Genomic DNA, 10,166 nt, shown 5'->3' with positions numbered 1-10,166 from the left:
CAGACAACCTGTTTAGTGCTTCTATCTTGAAGTGTTTTTTTTTTTTTTTTCATTCGTCATCGCGATCCCTCATACTCTCCTCCATCTTCAATGTGTTGGTTATGACACTGTGTGATGTAGCGCACATGGAATTGGTGCACTACAATGTTCACAGGGAAACACATTACATTTTTTTTCTTTCTTAAAGTCCCAGCCCGAATGAATGTACACAACACATGGATTTTGAGTGAATTATATAACTAGGTGGGATATATGATATGCCTAATTCTATCTTTCAGAAGAGTCGCTGAACTGCAGAGCAATCCATCTTGATTCTCCTGTGAAAACAGTGCTTTGCAGCATCATCCAAGTCGAGCCCTGATAGAAAAAGGTCACAATTCTAGTTGTTTACTACAAGAGCTGCTAATAATGTCCTTTTTCCTGTAAATGCATGAACATTAAATAACAGCTTTTTATTCACCCTGAAGACCTGCGAAGACTTTCCTTAAATTCCCTGTGGGTGTCCCAGTTAAAGGTAAAGACTGATTGGCTATTTCCATGAGTTCAAACGGCTGCATAACTTCACCGCCTCAGATGTTCTTCAGCTGCGGCTATTAAACTGAAACTCTTGACCGGTTTGTAAACGGACTCCTCTCATCATGGGAGCGATTTCTGTATTGTTTGGTGGCAGATAAATATTTAGAATTGGCTTGTTGTTAACGATTTTTTTCAGCAACTGCACTTCATCCACTCTAGCGTGTACCACACAGCTGGATTTTACTATGTGGATACAACACGTTTTAGGAGATGTTGAGACAATCCAGCTGCTCTCCTGGACCCTGATGCCACACTTGAAATCATTATCACGATAAAGGAAATGATGCATGTTTGCTGAACTGGGGCTGAACTAGATGAGTCCTACCGGAGTAAAACCAAACAAACATCCAAGGGAAGAATTCCCCGAGGAATCATTCAGAAGAGCCTGTTTATGTGGAAGATGGAAAAGGAATCTCCACAACACGTCTCCAGTGAATTTTGAGACATTATACGACAAAATATCGGAAAAGACATTTAGTTGTTGACTTGTTTTCCTAGTTGTTTTCCTAGTTGATCTTCATACACACACAACCACTGTTCTGAAAAATAGAGAGAGTGGGAATAAGGGCCAGAAATCATCCGAACTGTTTTTCACTCTGCTCCTTTTCAATCACTGTGAATAAATATGGACTGTAATGTATGCAATGTAGCAGTACTAAAGCCATTCTATTATAGTTATACAAATGTATTTGGCATTTACCGTGTATTAGAGTGATTCAAATAAGCATTTGTTCATTCATAAAATAAAGCAGAAATCTCCAATAATTTTCAAGACATTTATTTCAAGGGATGGAAGAACAAAACGTGATTTCAAATGAAGTATGGAAACAGTATTCGGGACATTTGATGGTTTGGAGGCGTGGAGACAGTGAGATTTCATGTCATGTTACATGAATACTTTATCTGGTGAGTGAGTTTTGTATAAAAAACACAAATAAAAATTCGGATGTTTAGTGTATATTTTTGATATTGAACACATAGTGCACAAGTGTGCATCGATTTGACGCTTCCAGAGCAAATCACTAGTAAAATATACATGATACATAATTTAAATAAGCGATCGACATAAATCAATTATTAATAATTCAAAATCAATAATTATTTCGTAACTCCAGTGTATCGCTTTAAAGTGGCTTGGGAATCGACTTTCATTTAGTTTGGTACGAAGAGCCAGAATAAAAATAAAAAATGACAGTGTATCACCACCAGATGGCGCTCAAGGACAGTAAACCGTGAAATGCTAGAATACTCTGGTGAACAGACCTCAAAGAATAAAAAGGACTAAAACGGAGCACCGTATCTGATATGTATCATGTCAGTAGAGATAATGAGTGCGTAAATAAGCATGCAACAAGCATTAAAGTAAATTAATAATCATAATTTTTCCGAGCTTCTTTTTTTTAATGCGTTGGCTCGGCCTCGAAAGTAACAAAATTGGTTAGTGAATATCCATTAAAATACTTTGTCAGTCTGAGTCACACGTGAATGTTTACATTCTCTCTCTGTAGTTCTGAAGACATTTGTCAAAAACCGCCAGGAAGAAATCCGCGTCCTCCATCGTCACACACATGGGGGGTTTGATTCGGAATGTCTGTAACGGAAACATAGCGTCATTGATTCTTGTGGTTGTCGGAGTAAAGCATTTCCCACCCGAGTACAGATGAATTCGATCATTTTCCACCTGCAGCTGTGTTTTGTATCAAATGACCGCAACTTGAAACTTGTTCATATTAAGATATTAAAGAAGTTTAATGTGCATTTCATCATTCTGGTTTTAATAAATTGATTTGTATAATGCATTCAATACATGATTCTGTTTTTTTTTTTTTTTTTTTTTTTTTTGTTAAAATGTGTGTGTCAGAGGTAATACGTTTTAAGGCGGAATTATTACAACCATCAATCTGCCTGTACCTGACCATAAACGCCTCCTTTCCCAATGAGGATTCCCATGTCTTTGACATCCTCAAATATGTCAGCCATCGCCTGAGGATGAAGCGGCTCTCTGCTCACCTGTGGAATCCACATGGTTAAATAATGAAACACAAGACTTCGGCAAAATCTTGGTGCTTCTACTGCGACTGACAAAAATGCTGGTTAGCAGACATTACTACTTGTAAAGCTCACAGACAAACACCATGTGAACAAGAACTGCTTTTCATAATCAAATACCGATTTATAAACGTCACAAAGCTCATCAAGGTAATATAAAACACATCAGCTAATATTTCGATTGGAAACATTTATATCCTGAATAAATACTAAAGTAAATAAGTATTCTCAGAAACAGGACAGTTTGAATTTCTTGGTAGCAGAGGGTCGCAGCTAATGGTTAACTGGGGCGCAGATGGACGACGACCTCTGGGAGGTTACACAACAGCTCACCTTGTCTTTGACCATTTCCACACCGATCTGCAGGCCCTTCCCGCGGACATCTCCGATGATCTCGTACTTGTCTCTGAGCTTCGCCAACTCGGTCAGCAAGTAGGTGCCCACCTTGTGACTGTTCTGCTGCAGACCCTCTTCTTTAATCGTCTGGTCGGCACAAAACGGTCACTGAAAACGATCACTGAAGTATACACTTTAAAAAGAAAGATGTTTTTATAGCCTGCTGGAGCATAATCACAAGACAACAGAGGAATGTTTAATGGGGTCAGTGCCCGGGTTTCAAGGAACTGAAAAAGCAGCTTGACCTGCTCTGAACAGCAAGGCTGTCCCTTCCACTTGACAACAATGGCACAGCAAACCTTTGCTTCAGCTAACACCTGCTCTTATTTAGATAGGGGTCACCTTGGACACACACACAGATACATTTGTATTGCTGTCCCCGTGGGGACATAAACCTAACACATGGCTAAACTTAACCAGGACTCAGAACCAAACTTAAAGCTTATTATAATGACCCAGTTATTTTGAAGTTTTCATCTTCAAACTGAGGTTTGGACCTGTGGGCACCAAAAAAAAAGGTACCTACGAGGATAGTGTGTTGTCAGGAATTGGTCCCCACGAGGCAGTATAAACAAGCCCCCACTCACACACAAACATGTTTGTCTTCCTATCTCAGTGAGGACCGTCATTGACATCCATTGCCATCTCCCCTTTCCCCAGCCTCTCCTCTTAAACCTAACCGTCTAAAACAAATGGCTAACCATGGTCAACCTTTACTCTGAACCCAAAAAAAACAAATTATAATAACCGGGCTATTTTGTAGTTTTAACCCTCAAGAGACTTGCCAAAGTGAGGACTCAGTCTGTTGACTCAAAACTCATACAAAAGGTATGTGCATATAACAGTAAAGTTCTCATTGGTGAGATCTATAAAGTCGACCTTATCTTATCTTATACAGTTTCTCACAAAGACAGAAGTAAAAGATCACAAACACACACACACACACACATTTGTATCTCTATCCTTGTGGGGACCGCTCATTGCTTTCCCCAGCCTCTCTAACCCTCTCTAACTCGAACCATCCAAAACAAATAGCTAACCTTAACCATGACTATGAACCAAGCAATTATAATAACCTGGTTATTTCAACATTTTCACCCTCAAATTGTGACGCAGAGCCAGGCGCAGGCGTTTTGTCAAGAATTGGTCTCCAAAAGAACATGTTCATATAACCAAGCAGACACCAACTGACTGAACAACACAAAAGTGTTTTCCACAAAGCCAAAAATGGAATGATGAAGTCTCACATCAAGCACAGATGAAGCAACAGCACAGGCGACTGGGTTTCCTCCAAAGGTATTGAAGTGCACCCCTTTGGCAAAGGAAGCTGCTATTTCTGAGAAACACATAAACACAAACAATGAACACTTCTTTGCCTGCACTATGTTCCCCTAAATGTAGGCTGAGTGAAAGGAGAAGCTGGAAGTGCCATGGCAACCTAAAGAGGAGGCTTCATTCTGGCTCTACATCCGTGGTCTGATTCATAATCACATGTGTGTCAGGCTCTCATGGAACCTAAAGTGCTGCTGTGGAGACAGGTTTCTAAAGAGCATAGGCAGGGTCTCCATCAAGAATCTTTGGTTCTAGAAGTACCCTCATGAAAAAAATAAATAATATAAAGTAAGAAGAGTGGCGGCTTCAGATCCAAGTGCTGAACTTCTGAGTCTGTTATGAGTGAGAGGAATGACAGATGCAAAACTGTTGAGTTTTACAAACCTGTAAAAACTATGAAAACTATAATAAACAGCCTGCCAAAGGTTGTCATGCTCACATCAGGAGCGACTGAGGAATGAATAACTCCTTCTCAGATGGACTTCTCCTGCCTAGACTGTGACTTTTGACAGCAACAGAATGAACCTTTGAAGAGCAGCAGACCTCTGTGGTCACATCATCACTTGGCCTCTGTCACTTCCAGGCTTCCACTTCCTCAGGATTCAGCTCACCAGGAGTGGTGACGACGGCTCCCATAGGGAAACCATTTCCAATGCCCTTTGCCATGGTGACCATATCAGGGATGACGTCATGTCCTTGGAAGCCCCAGTAATGACTTCCCGTGCGTCCAAATCCAGTCTGAACCTGCCAGAAGACACGTCCGCATTATGACTGATGCTCTGTGGTGAAATCAAATCACACAAAGTTAAGCTCAACCATGAAAGTCCACCTCATCGGCGATGCAGACCCCTCCTCTTTCTCTGACAAGGCTGTAAGCCTCTTTGAGGAAATTCTTGGGGTATTGTACGGCTCCTCCAACTCCCTAGACAGAAACACACCTCATGATTAGACGCACCGACTCCGAGTCGGAGCTCAGAGAACGCTAACTCATGGATACCTGAATTGGTTCTCCGAAAAAAGCTGCAATGCGACTTGGGACACTGGTGGCGAATGTTTCCTTCAGCTGGGAGATGTATTGCTCATTTGCCATACAAGAACCTGAAGACCACAAAGCAGTGACAGTGTAATAAACCTCTGTGGGAAGTGCATCTGTAACATGGTTTTCATTTTATGATGTGTTGCTATGTCAGTTCAAAAGGGGCGAATGATCAACAAATGGGACCTTTGAACGGTTTATGATCTTGACTTAAATCATATAGAATCGTTTTAACTCGTTTTTTTTCTGACTCACTTTCTAATGTCAAAGTAAGATTGAAGAAAAACTCAATATTAACATTGTTAATATTAACAATGAAAAAGATTAAAATGTGAATGAAAGAATTTAAATAGCACAAAGTAGAATACATGACTCAGAAGCATTGAAATAGAAATCTAGAGACATATGTGTGCACAGCATAGGTTCAAAAATATTCCAAATCCCAAGCTAAGGGACACATGGCAGCAGAGGGTAAATGACTGACCAGAGAGTGCTGTTCTTGTGTACCTTGGGCGCAGCTACACTCTCGGATGGTCTGTACCGGAGAGTCTCGACAGTGGCTCCCCCCCCACGGACCTCTGAACACATCAGGGCACATGGTCTGTTCAGTGGGCAGAAGCAGAGTCAAAACCACGTATCTCTCCGCCTTAAACAAGTCAGACTCAGAAAGTCGTGTGCTTCGAGTCAGTCTAGCATGAAGCTCTAACAGCCAGTGATCAATGATGGAAACACAGCTGATCTAAAACATACATTTGTGCAGCCCAAGCCACCGGCAATGGGGTACTTGTACGCTGCGTTTGAGGTCAGGCCCATCGCCTGCGGACTTCCTCCATGATATGAGCCCCTGTAAGACAAAAGAGAGTGTCAATGCTCTTTTGCCTGCAAGCAAATGTATTGTAATTCACAAGAACATGGTGCGGCTCCAGCACCCCACTGAGGGCAAGTTATGTTGCTGCATAGAGCAAATGAAGAAAACCTCAACAGAACCAGACTTAAAGGACTTAAAGGACAGAAGATAACATAAAAAGGGAAGCGTGAAGAAAAGCTTCCCAAATCATATTCATTATGCTGTATTCCAGCTACCTCGGAAGTTGGAAGTCCAAGCAGGGATCTTGATAAATATGCATTCCGTATACGACAAGAAAACCCACAGGACGAAGAATGTGTGGAATGTGTTTGTTTCCTTTGGTGTGTTTTTTTTTTCATTTTTAACTTCTGTTTTTATTTTCAGCAAACCGCCTTGAATTGGAAACTCAGGATGGTGAGAATTCCCCCACTTTCTGGGAATTTCCCAGTTCCGAAGGTAACTGGAACGCAGCACAAGTGTGTCTGTTTGCACCTGGTCACCGATCACATGCACAGGGTAGGTTTCTGTATTGACTTGTAACCACCATTTATTACCTGAGTCATGACATGGGAGACAAGCTCTGTACCTGAATGTGATGATGTCAAAATTCCCGGTGTGAAATCGAGCCATTAGCATTGCAAGGTCATTGGCTTCTGAGCCACTGTTGGTCAGATAAATCACCTAAACAGGAGGAAAGATACATTCACATTCTGATGTCAGTCAATGCCAAGAAGAGATTATTTGAAAAGAAATAGCAACCTTAAGTGGGTCGGGTAGGTAAGAGGCCAGTTTTTCAGAATACTCGTGCAGCGAAGGATACACGTAAATGCTGGTGGTGTGCCAAAGTTTCTTCAACTGCTGCTCTGCTGCTGCAGTTACTTTGCTGCGTGAACAACATTACTTTATCGCCAGGAAATTAAAGGAGGAAGTAAAACAATGTTTGAAAACAGTCTTACGGATGGCAGTGACCCACACTGACAGTTGCAACGCCAGCAAATAAGTCCAAATATCTTCTACCATCCACATCCCACAGCCACTGCTTGTATCCCTGATGGATGAACACTGGCTTCTTGTAATAGGTGACCTTCATGGTCATCGGGTTGCAGTTCAGTCTGCGGATCTCCATTATCCGCTCTTTGGACATTCCCTGGACCAAAAAAAAACAACAACAAAAAACTCTTGAACAGCGGGGCGCAACATGTGTTTAGTCAGGCCTCGTACCTGATATTGCTCAGGTGTAAAGTTGCACGGAGGCATCTGTGGGGGGTCTGCAGGAGAAGTTTTTATTTTCTGACATTGCACACCTGAGAGATAAAGACATGAATGAGAGCAAAGTCCACTTTCTGGAGTGCGACATATTGTAACGGCAAGCTCCTTAGAAACAGCTTTAGAGGAGAATGGAATGCAACATTGTAGTTTCCTCAGTAGCCAATTGGTCACCTTGAAATATGTCAAATGAAACTCCAGAGACATGTCTATAGTTGTTAACTTGTTAACCTGTGAAAATATATTCCAGACTGTTAATCTAGACTAGGGGTCTTAAACCTGTGGTCTGCGGGCCATTTGCAGCCCTCAGGGTGCAGTTTTGCAGGACCGCGAGTGAGGATCAATTTTAACCACGTAGTGGCCCCCACAGGGCCCCTGTTGGTCCAAATTGAGAGGCTTAGAAAACGCTGCATAAGTGAATTCCAATGGACGACATTTAGGCATGGAAGCACCTTTATTACAGTGCGAAACTCAAATGCAATTCATGTTGCTACCATTATAACCACATCTGATTTTAACATTACGACTCAATGACATCCATATGGAAGGGTAAAGGCTTTTAACAGAAGGCCAGTGAAACCATTCAGACCCACAGTGCACACCTCAAGACCACGTCTGATGTCAGGAATTGATCTGCTCTGTAGCTCTTCAAGAGGTTCAGCGGAATTACCAGCAAATATTCATTTCATGCGAATAAAAAGCAATATCAGAAGAGGCAAAATGACCAATCGCATGGAGGAAAACCACAAGACTGTCGGCCCCAGCCTCACTGAGACTGTGCCTCAGGAGGCCCCCAGTCAGTCGAGTTTGAGACCCCGGCTCTATACATAAAGGGATGCGACAGCTATAACTTAAAGTATTAGAAGTCTTTGCTTTGAGGGAAGGTGGAGAGTGGGGGGTGGAAGAAGGGTGGGACCTTCAGCAGAGGGGCAGGTCATTGGGAAAAATGCTGAGTTGAGGTCACCACATTCTCCCCATTGATGCACTTAACTGACAAAAATGTGTCGAAATCCCATTTCCACTAAATCCCACTCATTTCCATTCCCATGGCTTATACAAACTCCAAACAGAGGTTAACTCAAAACATGTTTTTCATCCAGACAATCAAACAGCAGGGTGACGTGGCGGCGAATCCAGCTCCAGGACTCTCTCCGTGGAAACTCACCCGCAGCAGAGTGGAAGTTCCTCAGAGAGCTGCGCGAGGGTCCGCGGAGCCCAGCGACGCGAGCTGCGGACACCAGCTTGTACATGCTGGACATTGGCGACGCCCTCCAGTATGAATGTCAGGACGCTTGTCGCCCACTTCTGCAGACTTTAAACTTTGTCCAGAAAGTTTTTCCTTATATCTGGGGCGGAAAAGTGACCAGCCAATCAAGTGAAGTCGCGTCACACGCAGCTTGACCGTCATTTGCGATTGAATAATGTAGAATTATAATAAAGTGGCTACGATATATGCAATTTCGAGCGAAATGTTAGACAGAGATGTCACCAAATCTACTGGGATGTTTTCATAACTTTTCGTGTCACAGGATTAGATGAAACAATGCTGAGAAGATAGAAGAATTTTTAAAAAAAAATATCACCTGCTGATCTGTGCACACTGCGTGCAACAATATCCCAAGTATGAATTATGTGAACTCATAACACGTGGTGGTTTTCCATAGACACAGTATGGTATTTTGATGGACGTTTCAACAGAGATCTTTTGTTTGTGATTGGTGATTATATTCGTTTTAATCGTGGTTATTCCAGAGTTTGCAATGTTTACATTCACTTGACTGAGTAGATATTTTATGTTTTTAAAAAGTTCCCTTTCAGCATGATGATGGGTTGAGTCATCTTTTGTGGTTGTTTCAGAAAGTGTCCTCTAGAGGGCACTGTCTAGCAAAAAGTCTCGCTCAACAGGCTCAAGCGGCACCGCGTTCTCTTCCACGACCCTGTACTTGGGCATATGCTTCTTTAGCCACGCGTGTGGGAAGCTCAGCATCCGGGGAGATGAGTCCGTGACAGATTGTTGAGGTGATGCTGGCGTCATCGTGGGTCCAGTCTTTTGTGGTTATTTTGCGATCATAATGCAAGAGACAATTCAGTTAAGCAACAAACATAAATCCAGTCGTGGTGTGGTTTTCACAGGTTTGGATATAGCTGTATAATCTGCAAGTAAATTTGTAATTTATCATAAATGTATCACATGAGACAGGGAGAAAAACATGAATTTTAATCATTTAAATGACAACATACATAAGCACCAGACATTCCATCAGGGTTTGTATATTGAAACAAGATCCACGTTCATTTTAAAAACACACTTCCTACCACAGTACGTGACAGCTTTTTATACTAAAGTAGGTTTTTTTATGTGACAATTTATAGCAAGACAAACCCACATTAGTCTCTAAGACAAATATTGGCAAATAATTTTTTTCCACCACAACAAAATTGATTTCCATACAGAGACATTTGGACAAAATTATGTGAGTAAGTAAATCAGAATTCTATGGTTTCATTTATTTATAAGGTTTATTTATTTTAATGTGAATAATTTTGGGGGATTAAATATCACAAATGAAAAAATAGTACATTACATACATGTCATTTTGATTTAATATCAGATTATGAATTCAACATTAACTCTCTCTCTCTCTCTCTCTCTCTCTCTCTCTC

The 10,166-nt window shown here is 41.6% G+C and overlaps 1 protein-coding gene across 1 annotated transcript; it reads right to left on the bottom strand.

Moving 5' to 3' along the window:
• Positions 1-1,346: 1,346 nt before the first annotated feature.
• Positions 1,347-8,820, bottom strand: agxt2 (alanine--glyoxylate aminotransferase 2). The gene is made up of 14 exons (XM_053871402.1): positions 8,668-8,820; positions 7,458-7,540; positions 7,193-7,383; positions 6,996-7,119; positions 6,823-6,917; positions 6,140-6,233; positions 5,897-5,990; positions 5,351-5,451; positions 5,183-5,275; positions 4,965-5,097; positions 4,269-4,357; positions 2,959-3,108; positions 2,488-2,586; positions 1,347-2,167 (listed from the first exon to the last, which is right to left on the bottom strand). Exons 1-14 carry the CDS (start codon positions 8,759-8,761, stop codon positions 2,066-2,068), a joined length of 1,542 nt encoding a protein of 513 aa, XP_053727377.1. The 5' UTR covers positions 8,762-8,820; the 3' UTR covers positions 1,347-2,065.
• Positions 8,821-10,166: the final 1,346 nt, after the last annotated feature.

This window comes from Synchiropus splendidus, chromosome 1 (genome assembly GCF_027744825.2).
Source record: "Synchiropus splendidus isolate RoL2022-P1 chromosome 1, RoL_Sspl_1.0, whole genome shotgun sequence".
NCBI lineage: Eukaryota > Metazoa > Chordata > Actinopteri > Syngnathiformes > Callionymidae > Synchiropus > Synchiropus splendidus.
The sequence above is the reverse complement of the archived record's forward strand: the minus strand, read 5'-3'. Positions and strand labels throughout refer to the sequence as shown.